General features: G+C 41.9%; 1 protein-coding gene across 1 annotated transcript in view; it reads left to right on the top strand.

The window, feature by feature from the left end:
• The window catches only part of fbn1 (fibrillin 1), a 62018-nt gene that overhangs the window by 22088 nt on the left and 23222 nt on the right, over positions 1-16708 (top strand). Inside the window, exons 17-35 of the mRNA XM_005939134.3 lie at positions 1965-2117; positions 2619-2672; positions 2807-2932; positions 3018-3143; positions 3232-3351; positions 3713-3850; positions 3957-4007; positions 4108-4233; positions 4322-4549; positions 4644-4769; positions 6083-6211; positions 7256-7381; positions 7645-7770; positions 7861-7983; positions 8521-8646; positions 9213-9338; positions 14526-14648; positions 14868-14990; positions 15093-15218. Of these exons, the coding sequence (XP_005939196.1) occupies positions 1965-2117; positions 2619-2672; positions 2807-2932; positions 3018-3143; positions 3232-3351; positions 3713-3850; positions 3957-4007; positions 4108-4233; positions 4322-4549; positions 4644-4769; positions 6083-6211; positions 7256-7381; positions 7645-7770; positions 7861-7983; positions 8521-8646; positions 9213-9338; positions 14526-14648; positions 14868-14990; positions 15093-15218 (2376 nt within the window). The remainder of the gene's footprint in view (positions 1-1964; positions 2118-2618; positions 2673-2806; positions 2933-3017; positions 3144-3231; positions 3352-3712; positions 3851-3956; positions 4008-4107; positions 4234-4321; positions 4550-4643; positions 4770-6082; positions 6212-7255; positions 7382-7644; positions 7771-7860; positions 7984-8520; positions 8647-9212; positions 9339-14525; positions 14649-14867; positions 14991-15092; positions 15219-16708) is intronic.

Genomic DNA, 16708 nt, shown 5'->3' with positions numbered 1-16708 from the left:
ATAAGTCAATATTTGGTGTGACCATCTTTATTCTTCAACACAGCCTGAACTCTCTTATTTAGCTTTCTTGTAATCTCTTTGAGTAATCTCCAGAAATAGTTCTCTGGGCCTCTTGAAGGACATTCAAAGCTCTTCTTTCAAAGTTCTTCTACCTTTTGGACTGTACTCTGTCAAGATGATCCCACACTGTTTCAACAGCTTTGAGGTCCGGGCACTTGGGAGGCCAATCCATGACTGTTGTACCTCTTGACGTTTGTACTTACCGATGAACCAAAAAACCTAAAGTTTCAGATTTGTACTCATCACTCCCAAATACCTGTTGGTCCAGATTTTTGGTCCAGTTCTTGTGTAATTTGGCATACCTGTACCCCTTCCTCAATAATGACTTCTTGACAGCCACCTTTTCACTGAAGTTGTTTCTGAGGAAAGTTCATTCACTTCCTCAAGTTTCTAAGAACATCTGCACAGCATACCAAGATATGAAAAGTGCTTGGCTATATATGGAAATCACCTTGTTGGTGAAGAATAACAGTTTTTTACCCATTAAACTTTACTATCTTTCACTTTTTTTGTAGATTGTATATTTGATAGACTGCTAGTAACAAGGTGCATAAAGATACACTTTAAAATTGTCTCTTTGCTAAGTTGTCTGTTATGTGTAGACACAACACTGGTTCAACCCTTGAGGTGCATTTTTTTATTTCGTATGTGCATTTTCACTCGCTGGGCCCACGTCCTGGAGCTGCGGTATGCTTCGAAGGGGACTGGCGGCGGCTCCTGGGCCTGGCTGATCCCCATGTACTACATAGAGGTGAAGAAGTGAAAGAATCGAAAAGGGGAGGGAGGCTGGGGCACGAAAACCTTGTCGAACTGGGGGATCATATATAGATAAGCGTGTTTGGAGGTCCCACTCCTGAAATTCAGATACTTTATCTCCAAACCAAACAAAAAAGAAAACAACACATAAACAGGAGTGTAGAGTGAAAAAGAAGCCAATGTTCAAAGAAATCTCTGTAAGACCTCCATTAAGACTGGACAACTACTGCTCAAGAACACTTTAAAAAAAATACAAGAAATCTGGCTCTTTGTAAGAAAAATATGAAAAATGATGGTTGGCTCCAGACTTTGTACTGCACAAGTCCAAGAACAGAAAACATTGTCTGAAACTGTTTAGAGCAGACTGAAAATTTGCTTTTGATTACTTGTACATACCATGATGTCAATATTTGAAAATTTGTTCATATTTAATAGGAACAACCAGCACATTAAGAAAGAAATAAGTAAAAGAACTTTAAGTGCTTTGGCGAAGACTTCAGTACATGTGACCGTTTTAACCAACAAAGGACAAGCCGGTGATGGAAGCGTTTGTTCCACTTTTCGAAGCACCTGAAAGCACAGACTGAACATACTTGTAAGATGGGTTAATCCCACAACTGTCTACAGATGTTTACCAGCAAGCGTACATATTTTTTCCCATTCTGTACTAAAATTCAGCAAAGATGAACGTGATAAAGCAGAGAGTATTCACGTCATATTAACCTTTACCATCAACCTGTGCTGTTCCTGCACATTTACTGCAGTTACTGAGCACATGTTGATCAGCACTCAAAGAACTTTCTGTCTCTCCTTCTGCTCCGGTCCCACGGAGGAGCCCTTTGAAAGATTTGTTTTGCATTTTCATAAATGATATCTCTTTGTGTGAGAAATGTCGAAACACTGTTGTTTGGTCTATGTGAACATTTGTCAGAATGATATCAGTGCAAGAGAATTCCTGAAATCCCTGGATATTGTGAAAAGAGAACAACCATTTGTTTTGCCAGTGTTGTTGTTTATGGAGCTGCGGCCTCTTTCCTGCCTTTCTCTCGCTCTCTCTCTTTTGCTTGGTCTTCGGTCTCTTTCGAGATCTCTTTCCTCATCTCGGTTTCTCACACACATGCTGTCTGTCTTATTTTTGTTTCAAACAGACACGCACATGCGCAGTACTTGTTACGGCGGCTACAAGCGAGGGCAGTGTGTTAAGCCTCTCTTTGGGGCTGTGACCAAGTCGGAGTGCTGCTGTGCCAGCACAGAATACGCCTACGGAGAGCCCTGCCAACCGTGCCCACCACAAAGCTCTGGTACGGCTATTCAAATTTCCCCAACCTTTACACATATAGAACCACCTCCTGCTGCTTGACAGATGCAAACGCAGACAGACACAGTTTGCTCATAATTCGAAACACACCCGTTGATGTGAGGATGACCAAACGAAACACTGCATCTCCTCTGCATGCCAGCTTAGATTTCACAAAAATATGAAGTTAAGTTGTTTGACGGTGATTCCCGCAGTTTGGAAACACTGACAGCCACCAAACACACACACAAACCCATGTCCACAACCACACACACACACACATAATCCAGTCACTTCTCATTAGTTGTGCCAATTAAGGTTTCGGTATCAAAAGATGCCAGAGCTGCACCACATTAAGAGCCTGTTTTGTACACATCTAGGCTAAATGAGAAAGCGTGTAAATGGATAATGACATGGTATTAAATGGCTTTTGGCAAATGTGATATTACTCCTGTTGCTGTTGTTGCTGCTTTTTTCAAGCAAATTGTGGTGTGTGTGTTTGTAGCCGAGTTCCTGGCTCTGTGCCCCACTGGCATCGGAACGACCGGTGATGGACGAGGTAATGTAATACATAAGCTCAAACCACTGACAACCTTGAAACCAAGTGGTGCTGCGCATATTTAAGAGGGTTTTTTTTAGAGTTTGTTGGTTTTCTTTCCTGCAGATATGTTCAGCGGTTTATTGTTTTTGCAGATATTAATGAGTGTGCCCTCGACCCTGACATCTGTCAGAACGGAGTATGTGAGAACATGCTGAGGACGTACAAATGCACCTGCAATGAAGGTTTTGAAGTAGACCTGACAGGGAAAAGCTGTGTTGGTGGGTGGATTGTTCTGTAATGTCCTTGTCTACAGCTTTGATCTCAAAAGCCAGTGTCGTCACGCGTCCCTGTCTGTGATTTCAGATATCGATGAGTGTCTGATGAACCGGCTGCTCTGTGAAAATGGTCAGTGCCGGAACACGCCGGGGAGTTTCTCCTGCCAGTGTTCGACGGGATTTCGCTTTGATCCCGAGACAGACGTCTGCGAGGGTCAGAGACCCCTTCATTCCCTTGTGCGGCGCAGTGTAGCTGCATCTGCCGTGTCTCAGATTTGTTGTCTCATTTTTGTGTCCCACAGATGTCAATGAGTGTGAGTCTAGCCCTTGTATAAATGGGGACTGTGTGAACAGCCAAGGGTCCTTTGTGTGCTTGTGTTCAGCGGGTAGCTCCCTGGACAGCACCGGGCTGGAGTGCATAGGTAAGTATTATACCAATACATTACCAATAGATTTTTTTGTGTATTTGAAAAAAAAGTTTAAAAAAAGGGATACTGTAGTATGGATTGATTCAGTCCTACCAATTATAATTAGATCATTATAGATGAAAAATGAAAATTTGCTTCACTTTTGCTGAACCTTAACCCAATGCATCGCCCCTAAATTAGTGCTACGCCAGTGCTTGCAAGCCAATCAGCACATTCCTTTTTTTCCAACGATCAAAGGAGATTAATTGAATGTAAACGATATCATGCACTGTGTCATACTGTATATAAAGCCAAATCCAATTTACTTCATGTAAACTGATTATCTAGTAACTCTGAGGTCTGTTTGATAAACCAGAGACTATTAAGAGCACTTGCTGGCTGAAGATGATCAATGATCGGTGTGAGGTCAACATCAACGGGGCCACACTGAAATCCCACTGCTGTGCCACACTGGGAGAAGCCTGGAACAGCCCCTGTGCCAAATGTGAAAAAGGTGGACAATCGCTGATTTTTTTAGATATGAGTTTATGTTATATAGTTTTTATTTTAACCAGTGACTTCATTGATTTGGACCGTGTTATGTGCCCTTCTTTGTTTAGATCCAATCTGCAGTAGAGGCTTTGCTAGAGTCAAAGGAAACGTCTGTGAGGGTAAGTGCTGCTTTGATGCTGGGTTCTGGAAAATCAGACTTCCACTCTTATTCCTGTAATGTTCAGATTGATGATGCTTTTTTTCTCTGCTTACCTTCAGATGTGGATGAGTGTCAGGTATTTCCTGGAGTGTGCATCAATGGCAAATGCGTCAACACACCGGGCTCCTTTTACTGCCAGTGTCCTCCAGGAATGACTGTTGACATGAGTGGCAGGATGTGCATCGGTAGTAGCTGTCCTTTATACTTGTGCAATCTATAGTGCGTCATAGTCTTATATCAAATACATGTTAAATGTGTGTTTGTGACATCCAGACCTGCGCACGGAGCAGTGCTACCTCACTCATGAGGATGAGCGCTGCGGGACTCCTATCCCGGGGCGGCACCGTGTAGATGCCTGCTGCTGCTCAGTGGGTGTGGCCTGGGGCCCTGAATGCGATGAATGCCCGGAAAAAGGCACTCCGGAATTTAACCAGCTCTGTCCTCGGGGCCGAGGCTTCTCGCACAGGGGTGACTTCATTAACGGCAGGCCCTTCCTTAAAGGTGTGGCACTGTTCACAAATAGCAAAGACTGCTATTGGTTGTTGCATCAACTACTTCTCACCTGTGTCTTTAATCTCTCTGTTCTGCACCTCAGATATAAACGAATGTAGGATGATAAGCACGCTGTGCTCCAATGGGAGGTGCAGAAACACTATTGGTAGCTTTCGTTGTCGCTGTGATAACGGCTATGCTCTGGACTCTGATGAGAGGAATTGTACTGGTGAGTAGAACTGAAGCTGATTGGTCATATCATTTGGTCAAGGCATGAAAGCAAATATTTTTTGATTCTTAATTTATTACTATTGTAGTTTATACAGGATGGGCCATTTATTGTTTTTCTTGTGACATTACCAATAAGTTTGATGTGTCACATGGCCCTCTTCCTATTGAAAAAACAAAAGTTGTATCCAAGATGGCCGACTTCTAAATGGCCCCCATGGTCACCACCCATCTTGAGGAGTTTGCCCCCTCACATATACTAATGTGCCACAAACAGGACTTTAATATCACCAACCATCCCCATGTTATTACGGTGTATCCATATAAATGGCCCGCCCTGTTCAACCTCTGATTCAACCTCTATATTTAAACAGCGAGCGTCTGTAGGGCATTTGCTTATTTAAGCGTTCTGCTTTCTTCTGATTGGCTGCCCCTCAGCTGGCTTCCACAAACAATACCCATTACTTAGGAGCAACATCTCCTCCTCAATGTAAAATAACCTCTTAGATAGTTTCTTAATGGATTACTTGATGGGCTCTGGTCACACACTGATCAGCATGTTTCAGTATTTCTCACATATATGAAAGAATGATTTACTGAACTTTTTTGACAGCTAATCTGTAATAAAAATAATCTTTAGCTACAATTAAAATTCTATTTTTGACTGGAGTATGTCAGCTGCTCCATTATGTCTCTGCAAGTCTAACCATCCTTCATCAGTTCCGCTCTCTCTGAATCCCTCTGCCAGCACTAATTACAACAAAGTGTTGCAAAGACATTGCCTCCATTCATCTCATTCAGTCTAATGGGAGTCTGGCTAGCTTTGGGGACTTGTTGGAGCCGGTCCTTGCAGTCTGGTTAGCTACATTGCAACACTGTTAAAATGTGCACACATCACTTTAGGTTTAAATGCCTTTAAGTTCTATTTTGTTATTCTGAAATAATTTATAGGCCCAGACTGAGTAAATGATATCTGGGACCCTTTAACCCCATATGAGGGGAATCCCAGCCCAAATGGTTTGAGTTAAGTGTTTCAAAATGTGGATTCAAGTCAAAAGGGATCAGAACTTTAGCTTTCATTGGCCCTTCAATCTTATTGTATACTTTGACTTTCATGTAGTCGACTATTTTTAAGCGTTCTGTGCTTTGATATGTTAATTTGCCCTCCGCTTAAAATAAATTTTCTATTTTATGTATTTTTTACTTATATTACGATAAATAAATACATTAAATATGCTCTCTTTACTCGTGAATGTTAGTGCAGTTTTATGGATAATATCTAACTTGCTGCATTGTTCTGTTCCTTTCTTATAGACATCGATGAGTGCCGCATCTCACCGGACCTGTGCGGACCGGGCACCTGCATGAACACGCCTGGAGATTTTGAGTGCGAGTGCTTTGAAGGATACGAGAGTGGCTTCATGATGATGAAAAACTGCATGGGTGAGCACTGAATCCCCACATAGCAGTACCTGAGGATTCAGACTATGCATACCCCCTCATCTTCATATGATCCGGTTCAGTAATATGCAGAGACGACAGCATGCTTTCATGTGAAATCATTTCATCTGTCAGGACATAACTGAGTAATTTGATGTCCTTAACAGCTCTCTTATATACCCTGTTAAAGGGACAATGTCTGAGTGCAGAACAGCCAGGTTGAAAAGTATAGTGACGGCCTGCCACCTCCTTCACGTTCCCCCCATGGGTCATAATCTCTGGATGAGGTGCCTAGGCTTGTATGCCAGACCAGGACCTCACTGTTGAAGAAGATGATGTAATCGAAATGAAATGAAAGTTTAGTTCACTTCATTTCAGTCCCCGCGGGGTGTTGAAAGCATCTAGTCTGGGCAGCCCAATGTGGTCACAACTGCTTGACAAAGCTGGTCCATAAAATCTTAAAAATAATAGCTCTTTATTACATGCTATACTTGACCTGCACGCGAAGGACCCGCACACAATCAGCTGCCCAACCAAAATGAATTTTATTTGAAGCTTCAAGTTCTAATACTCTAGTGAAAAAATGGTCTATTTCTGTTCTGGTCTGCCTTTTGATGCCGTTTGATTAAATATCTTGGAAAAGTCATACAAACAAAATGGTGAGAGTCAATAATTTTGTCGGTGAAGAGCCGTAATTAGCCAGAAATTGGCAAAGCAAAATTTACTGCTGTGGCAAAAAAGCAGCTGGAAGTGGAAATAATGTGGGCAGAACTACAATCATAAACTGGTGGTACTGAATGGGTTTGCAGGCTGACTGAAATAACGTAATCATGCCGTTATATTGACTGAGATATAACAAGTACTTTGTGACTGCCAGTCCCACGGTCTTTGTTAAAATGGAAACAGAACTTTTGAAGTTGTCAGTCCGGTGGGTTTCTATGGTGAAGCAAACACGTGCACAGACTAATGTTGCCTCGATTGCCGATGGCTAGCGCTGAATGGCTGTACTTGCATCATTGTGTCTACTGTGTGTTCTGCCATCCCCAGACATCGATGAGTGTGAGAGAAACCCTCTGTTGTGTCGAGGAGGTGAGTGCATGAACACAGAGGGCAGCTTCCAGTGCGCGTGTCCGGAGGGACACGAGGTCGCCCCCGACGGATCGGCCTGTTTAGGTGAGTGTTGAGAGAGAAGAGAGTCTCTTCCTCTTTCCTGTTTTTCTCCCTTCATTGATTACTGCACATTAGGCCCTTTCTACTGTATTTTCTTTGGATCCTTGGATTGACTTGGATCATGCTGTGTGTGGGCTCATTAGAGAGCGTTTGTGTCCTTAGATAGACGGGCAGACATGAACTCTGGGCCAATGTGCTCTCCTATATGCTGACATTCTTGCAGTCGTTGAGAAATGAACTAATATGATGTTTTTTTGTCTTTACAGACATCAATGAATGTGAGTTGAGCGACAGGCTGTGCAAGCATGGTCAGTGCGTGAATATGATCGGCCGGTACCAGTGTTCCTGCGACACAGGATACAAATCTACTGAGAACAGACTGGAGTGCGTCGGTATGTTCTGACTGTCGCGTGACTGTGTTTTAAAGAATAGATTTTATTTCGATTTTTGCCAACAGTATGTGTGTTTTGTCTGCCGCTTAGACATTGACGAGTGTACCATTGAGAACGGTGGCTGTGAGACTTTCTGCACCAACTCAGAGGGGAGCTATGAATGTAGCTGCCAATCTGGGTACGCCCTGATGCCCGATCTAAGAAGCTGTACTGGTGAGTAGCTGCGTTACCTGTCTGTTGTTGTCTTACAGTTGGCATTTTTTGTACACTGCATGGAAAATGTAAAGAAAATACCCTAAATTTTTGTGTTTACATCAAAAAGCCTGCATGTACAATACAAAGACGTGGCTGTGACTTGGCTGGCACATGTTTAAAGAAAGCTCACACTGAGCCGGGTTATGGTGCCAGAATTTTTTTGGAGAATGAGTGCAGGTTTCAGGCGCTGCTTATAGACTCACTCCTGTGATGCTTATTCCTTTAATTAACAGAGACGGATTTACAGACAGAGATCCAGGCAATAGAGGGGTTAATTGGAGAGAACTGTTCAGTTTCTTGCAGAAGTGCTGTCCTGAATTGAACTTGCTTATTTATGAGAGACAAAGTAAATTCAGTCCTGACTTCCTCTTTGAAGCTGATGTGTGCTTTTCCCTCATTGTTTGCATACCTAGCTTTAAAATATGTTTTTTTTTCTTTCCCTCTTGTCCCTCTCTTTTCTATTCCTATTTCCTTTCTGCTTTCTCCAATCTGCAGATATCGATGAGTGTGAAGAAAGCCCAGACATCTGTGACGGGGGCCAGTGTACAAACACACCAGGGACTTATCAGTGTCTGTGCTTTGATGGCTTCATGTCATCCGAGGATATGAAGACCTGCCTGGGTAACGGACGTTCTTTTTATAGCCCAAATAAAACACTGCAATTGTAGCTCTGCGCTTATTAGATCCAGGGGATTCTCGCATTTACTGAAACTACATAATGAGCATCTTCAGGGTTATCCAAGATATGAGTCATGAGAATAAGTCTTAAATGACTCAGATCAATGAGTCTGTGTATGAGAGAACGGGGCAAGTGCTGTTGTTGATTTATAAAATAGTGAACATTGTGTTAGCCGGAGGAATGTGTGACATTTAGACGTCTGGTTCCACTGAGTGAGAAAACAAAGAACCGACTTCTAAATGGATCTGCACAAGCTGACTGTTATTGCTGTATTTATTTAAAGTAAATGTTTTAAAGCCTCAGTGTAGCTCATGATGTCATTTTTTGTGCTTTCCTAACACCCATGTTATAGCTTATTTAAAACCATTTTTTTGGCTGGCTGAACATACAAAAGCGAATTCATCTCTATTAACTGCCATTAACCTTTCCTTTATTGTATTCATTTTAAGCAAGTTCTTGATTTTTATTTTTTAAAATGGCATCGCTCTGTTCTTACCTCACCTCATAGATGTGGATGAGTGCGAGTTAAACCCGAACATCTGTCTGAGCGGGAACTGCGAGAACACCAAGGGATCCTTCATTTGTCACTGCGACCTGGGCTACTCTGTACGCAAGGGAACCACAGGCTGCACAGGTGAGTGAAACAAGCACACACAAGCATACAAACCCACCAAACCAAAATGCTCTAACTGTGGGGGAAAATGAACAGAAGTGAAAGAACGGTGAGTCAGTCGGAGCCGGCTACTAATTAATCAGTGTGGAAAGAGTGTGAGTGTGTGTGTGTGTGAGTGTGTGTGAGAGACGTTGTTTAACAGCAGCAGTGAAAACAAGTTGAAGAGAGGTCAGAAATGAGAAGACCCGAGGAGAATGCCTGTCTAACCCGAAGCAGCTCTAACATTACTCATCACCATTCGAAAGCTGCTGTCTGAGTTGATAAGAAACACGCTCACACATACACACACACACTCACGTGTGCAGACAAACATGCAGCATCGTTAACAGCAGCAGGAGCACTGAGCTCACCGTCTTCCATCTAATGCATGCATCATTTTGCACCTTTGTTTATTCTTTTGTTGCTCTTTCATTAGGGTCAGTTAAACATTACGTGATGGTTGGAAGAGTTCGGCAGCGCGTAATCACCTGTAACGTCTCCAGAACACATAAATACAATGTCTGTCCATCCGCTAGAGTCTTTTGCTAGTTTGGACTCGCCTCTCGTCTAGAAAAAATTAAGTCTTGATTTATGAGGCTACTTAAAAAGTGTGCGGTCGAAGGCTAGTTGTGACTTTGGCCGGTGATTTCTTTTAATCTAACACACTTAGCAGCAGCAGCAGCAGCAGCAGCAGTGCATTTTCTTCAGACGCAAATAAACAGGTTTTTCTGAACTGTTACACCTCCACCTTCTCCACACACACACACACTTGCAAACACATAACTCCTGCTCATTCTAATCCCATTTAAATGTTCATACAGTATTTTCCTTGTTTTCCCCGAGGCTGCAGCAAAAGCAGCCGGTTCTGATTCACAGCTTTGGAATTTCAGCCCCAGACCAGGGAATCGAGATGCTAATTCCTCTCGGACAGGCATGATGTCTTCTTATACACAAGAAACAAAACCTGCTACTCTTTCTTTTGGAAAAAGGTCTCCACTAAATAAAAAAATTCGGACAATGAAATTCACAAAAAATTGGTTGCTATTGTTCAGCTGCCTCATGCGACCTTGTTGGCATGCAGGGACTAAACCTTCTTGTGCGTGTGTGTGTCTGTGTGTGCGAGTGTTAATGAGTGAGCGGTGCTCTTAAGCCCAGATATGATCCAGCTGTTTATGTGGCTCCCACAAGAATTATTTTTGTTTTTATTCCACAACATTGAGAACTCAGGGGCAGGGTGTGAGTATCTTGAGCGTACACTCAAGCACTTTTGCGTCTCTACATGTGTATTGGAAAGTTGGGGCCTGGGTGGAGATGTATTGGTAGAGTTTACAAGCATGGAAGCATCTTAAAGGGGTGATCATTATCAGAATTTATGGTCTGTTGTCTTTATCGTCTCTCAGCTAAATGACAAAACAATGAAACAATTCTTGCTTTAACAATGTGTTGAAGCAAGACCATGCAACTTTGACAATAACAAGTTACACTATCTGTCATTTGAAAGTGAGAACTTAGATTCCAAAGAGTCAGTTGGTCAGTTTTTACTACTGCAGTCGAAAGGTCAGATTGGCTATATTTTAATTCCCAATCTAATCGTGTTATTAACCATATATGGTATGACCAGCAGCTTTCGCTGGCTAGTGCTTATTGTTATCAAACTTAACATGAATATGACTTTAAACATGGGCTCCATGCTAGCAAGATGGATGCAGCCACAATTTCAGTTTGTGCTGTTTTCAGTTTGAGTGATAAAGGTTAGATTGGTACTTAGTGCTTTTCTTATTTAACTGAGCACTCAAAATGCTTTTTACTACAAGCCTCATTCACTCAGTCACACACTATTCAATTCAATTTTATTTATACAGCGCCAAATCAGAACAACAGTCGCCTCAAGGAGCTTTATATTGTAAGGTAGACCCTACAATAATACATACAGAGAAAAACCCAACAATCATACGGCCTCCTATGAACAAGCACTTTGGTGACAGTGGGAAGGAAAAACTCCCTTTTAACAGGAAGGAAGCTCTGGGAGAACCAGGCTCAGGGAGGGGCGGGGCCATCTAATTCAACCAGTTGGGTTGAGAGAAGGAAGACAGGAAAAAAGACATGCTGTGGAAGAGAGGCAGAGATTAATAACACATATTCATACAAACACTTTTTTCTATATAATCACCTTCTCTTAACAGTCACACACACTCATGCTCATGGATGAGGCAAATCGAGATTCAGTAACTTGCTCAAGGAAACTTCAGCACACAGCCTGGAGTAGGCGCAACTAGTCTTCCAGTTGGTACCTCCTGAACCACAGCCACCCCAGGAGCTCCTATGGTTTATGGTTCAAATAGATTTAGAAATTGGGTATAAAATAAATAAGGTGTATCAACTTGAAAAGATGAGAGTATCTCATAGACAGTATCAAAGATGGATTTAACTCCTGTGATTTCATTTATTGGTTTCTGAAGTCGTGTTCTGAAGCCTTGAGAGAAGTATTTCTGCTGTCACTATCTTGGTGAGCAGTAATTAAAAAAAACTAAAAAAATAAAAGGAAGTTATTGAGAAGTTATTAGGAGTTTCTTTCCACAGGTAATCCTACATTTTAGGAAAATAATCTTTTATTCATTTTTTTAGTCAAAATCAGTGCCTGAGTCCATAATCTCAAGTCTTTAAAGAGGTCAAGATGGAACATTGTTTTCCCTTTAGGACTGGAAATGTTTCTTTTTTCCCCTCAACCACAGGTATCATCGTCTCCTTCAGATAGAGTGCAGGTTTAAGGCACTTCCACATTGGCTTCATTTTCCAACCTGGAAGCTATTTCCATGTTTTGTACAATGACTAAAACTCTGGTTTCGCTTTATGTTTTGGCTTCTTCTGCTCCTGTGCCAGTGTTGATGTGGAGGTTTTTACCCTTCAGCTGTAAAAGGCTCATGGGGAGTTGTCGTCACCCTGCTGGGCGGCTGGCCAACATGAACACCCAAGTTTGTGAATGCGGTACCTTGAGAACGAATGTTACCGCTGGGGTTTCTTTAGATTTATGTGCTTTTGAATGTATAAATGATGGGTTTGGGGTCTAAAAAAGGGAAAATAAGAGTAGAGCTGCATTATTTTTAATGACCAGCAGGGGCAGACTCTCCTAGTTGCAAAAAAGCTTCTGATTGCCTAGAAATCTATGAGAAAAAACACCCCCCCGATCATGTGCTCTTTGACTTGGGTAAACACTTTCCCAAAGACTTTATGGGCTCATAACCAATACGATGTAACAGTGGCTCTGTCTTTTGTACTGTGTATGGTCTGACGCAGCTTCAAACAGCCGATGATGGATGGCACTTTTGGCATTGGCACGTCCAGTGTGTGAATGGGTGAATGACTGGTTGTGTAAAGCGCTTTGGGGTCCTTAGGGACTAGTAAAGCGCTATACAAATACAGGCCATTTACCATTTACCATTCTGCTTTGGCATCATTATCACGCTGGCTTTAGTTTAGTTTTAGTTTTTCACGACTCTTATTTTTAACATGATAATATTTGTCTTTGTAAATGATTCCCTTGTACTCTTGCTTTGATTATTTGACTAGTAGATCATGGTGATTAAAACAGTAAAAAGGCTTCAAAAACATGTTAGTGGTGGTACATAAAGTAGAGGCAGATCCTTCAAATGCAGTATTAAGTATTAAGAGAATGCGGCACGTTAATATGGCAAATACATAAATGGTAAATGCTTGACAGTTGTCAAAACATGTTGGAATAAAACGAGACAAGAGGACACTCAGATAAACTGGCAGTCAGGCATGCAAACACACTAACAGCCAGCTAAGCAGCCATGTATAGGCAAATGTGTAATTCTCAACTTTTGGTGTCCATTTTTTTCATCTGTCAAACACTGTGCTAGTTCATTCAGCCCTCTTTTTTGACTGATGACACGCTTCTCACATGCAGCAATCTTTGTTTGCATTGTGTGTGTGTGTGTTTGTGTTCTTTCTTTCATCAAAGGCTTGGAGGAGCTGATCATTAGTTTTGCCTGTAATCCAGGGAGATTCGTTTGCCGCAAGCCCTCATATTAACCTTGTAATCAAATGTAATGAAAATATGCCATACCCTGTCCTTAGGAAGACTGTAAACCAGCAGCGCTAATCTCTAATTGACTGTGTCTTGAATTACTACCCTCACAAAGACAGACACACGCAGAGAGGAGTGTGTCTCATTCCCTGATAGGTCGTAAAAAATTGAGTTCTCAGCATGGTTTCCCTTGAAGTACATGAAGGGAACGTGAACTAACTAACTTGTACGCTCTTGCTATTAAAGCTCCACCTCTAGCTCAGGCCTCAGTCTTTGAGTGAGGCTACAGCCACACTCAAAGAGATCCTTATTGGTTCCACCCCGCAGGATTTAATCAACTTTTTGGGAAGGGCAGATATTAATAATATTCACTAATTGCTCCCATTAATTTTTATTGCTCATTTATTAGAATCTTGAGTGGCAAACAGTAGGTCTGTACATTCAGAGAATAGATTACCTCGAATATTTCATTGGTTGGGAGATATTATTGTCATGGTTTTGCTGTGAAGGAATGTTTATTTGTAGAGTTGGCACATCACACTTTTACCACATCACATTTAAAGAAATGATGTTTTGGAAAGATTAAATTTCCACACTTGACATCTGGGGCGGTGAGAAACCCAAACATGAACATTAAAGGGGGGGCGGGGGTCGTAATGTGCTGTTCCAGAAGCTTCACATTAGAGGTGCAAAGTCTGTGGGTAAAAGGAGGTATCTTTGCCTAAAATAACCTGCGAGGACTAGTTCAGACGGTGCAGACAGAACAAGGCCTCAGCGTTAGGCCTTCGTTCCACCTCTTAGCCGTTTTACAGCTCTCAGGACACACTTGAATGACGAAAATCCAGAGACCTGTTGCGCTCATTAAACCTTTGTAGCAAGGCCATTAGTATCAGAGATCATGAGAATGCCTCGTTGCCTTGTGCTCTGAAATACAGAGACAGTGAGCCAGAAAGACTTAGCCCTGTCTTCTCCTGCTGCTATCTTTATACAAATCAAACCAAGCATCAACTCACTCTACAGTGCCAAGAATCCCACTGGAATGAGAAAGCAGACCTTAATCATTGGACCATCAGACCTGTGTCTATTTTTCTTTATGTTGTTTCTCGTTCTCTCTTTGTCAGATATCAATGAGTGTGAAATCGGAGCCCATAATTGCGATAGACATGCAACCTGCACCAACACGGCCGGCAGTTTCAAGTGTAGTTGTGCTCCGGGGTGGATTGGCAGTGGTCTCAAATGTACAGGTAAGGCTGATGGCCTGGAATGCGCAAGTAAATGGTAAAAATACATGAACCATCTGAAATGAATGAGCTTGTGTATGAGATGCGCAATTGCGAAAAGCGAACCTGTGCTTTTGGCTATCGTCTTTACTTTGATATTGATTTAATACTGCAAGGCTTATCCTCAATATTTGGATGGATTCGGTTACGTTTGCAGGAATGTAATCGTTTGTTGTGTTTCAGACCTGGATGAATGCTCAAATGGGACACATATGTGCAGCAACAATGCTGACTGTCTCAACACCATGGGCTCTTATCGATGCGTGTGCAAGGATGGATTCTCTGGAGATGGATTCTCTTGCTCAGGTCACACATACAAAATCAGTTTCTTAATCCACACTTCAGCCCTTTAAAAGATCCACGGATGTATTTTGTGCTTACTGACTCTGTGTGGGTGTGTGACTGCAGATAGCGATGAGTGCGCAGAGAACGGCAACCTGTGTGAAAACGGCCACTGTCTGAATCTGCCAGGAGGCTTCCGCTGTGAATGTGACATGGGCTTCATCACCACTGCTGACGGCAAGGCCTGTGAGGGTAAGGCAATACAACACAGACTATCATAGTTCCCAGGATTTGAATGGGTGCCCGCACCCTAAATTATGTTGACAGTTTCAAAAAACAAAACCCAAAAATTGCCCGGTGCTATTTGTTTGTTTTGTTTTCCTGTTTATGGAAATAGCAGATCCAAACAGATGCTGCCTACTAATTATATGGATTTTTGGACATCAAAGAGCACAATATGCTGAGCATTAATGTGATTTAGGCTGTGAGAACATTTCGAAGGACTGACAATAACAGTGGAACTCGCTTTGATTTTCTGTTCACGTTTGCTCGATAATTTAGTGTTTCAACATCACGCTTCTGAAACTTGAAGCACACATCACAGCGTGCGAGCTCGTAACTACGAGATGTTTATCTGACTCAGGAGTGTATATCAGTTGTGCAACTGCTACAATTTGGTTAAAGGTTGTATCTAAGCTTTGTGATGGAGAAAAAAATGAACTGAGTGGAAGGAATTCTTTGAAAAAACCGGTCCAAACATTATTTCCTGCTTACAGTGTAATTCCTTGTAGCATAAAAAGGCTACATATTAGAATTGTAATGAAAGGCTGCTCTAAAAACAGTCTTATTCTTAAAATTAGTGCTTGAGATGCACAAGCTGCTTACACAACATACAGCTGTGGACAGAATTTTACTCATCGTAGGCATAAATTGTAATTTTGAGCTTTTGGCGATTTCTTTGAACGGTTCTTTTGCCAGGGTGGAATGATTGTACAGCGTACACCTTTAATGACCCAAGCAAGAATTAGGTGCACAATTTTCAATTTACTTTTTTGTTTTTCTAATACACACAGGGCCAAACTTATACATACAGACCCAAGACCTTATACATAGACCCCCACTAATATCTTGTTAAATGTCTCTTAGCAAGTTGCAACTTGACCAGATGCTTGTCAAAAATTGGAAGAGTTCATTTAAATTGGTTGGCACATTCTTGACTTTTAAGTGTAGTCCATATATTTCCGATAAAGAGGAGGTCAGGGCTTTGGGAAAGACATTCCAGAAGCCTAATGTCAGCCTGCTTTAGTCATTCCAAAACCAGTTTGGATTTATGTTCAAGATCATTGTTGTTTTGAAGGATACCATTGTGTCCAACTTTCAACGGTCTAGCTGTTGTAGTCCAGCTTCTTCATTATTCCACCACTTTGTGCAGCATACCAGTACCATTGCTGGCAAAACATCTCCAGAGTATGAGCATTACGCTACCACCACCATGCTTATCAGCTGTTTTCTTAGGTTTGAAAGCCTTTACTCTTCCAAACACACCTCTTACCATTATGGCCAAAAAGCTTAAAGATTTTTCTCCAGAAGGCAGTGACGCTGGTGTTCCAACAGTTTCCAGTTCATGACACACTTGAGCCTGGGAAGTTCCCAGGTTGTTCTTGAAATACTAACCAATTTACAAGTTACAGAAGTGGTGACAAATCAGAATAACTTGCATACAGTTGTTTGAACTGATAATC

The sequence above is a fragment of the Haplochromis burtoni genome, unplaced genomic scaffold (assembly GCF_018398535.1).
Source record: "Haplochromis burtoni strain Fernald_Lab_line unplaced genomic scaffold, NCSU_Asbu1 Contig_263, whole genome shotgun sequence".
In the NCBI taxonomy this organism is placed as follows: Eukaryota; Metazoa; Chordata; class Actinopteri; order Cichliformes; family Cichlidae; genus Haplochromis; species Haplochromis burtoni.
The sequence above is the reverse complement of the archived record's forward strand: the minus strand, read 5'-3'. Positions and strand labels throughout refer to the sequence as shown.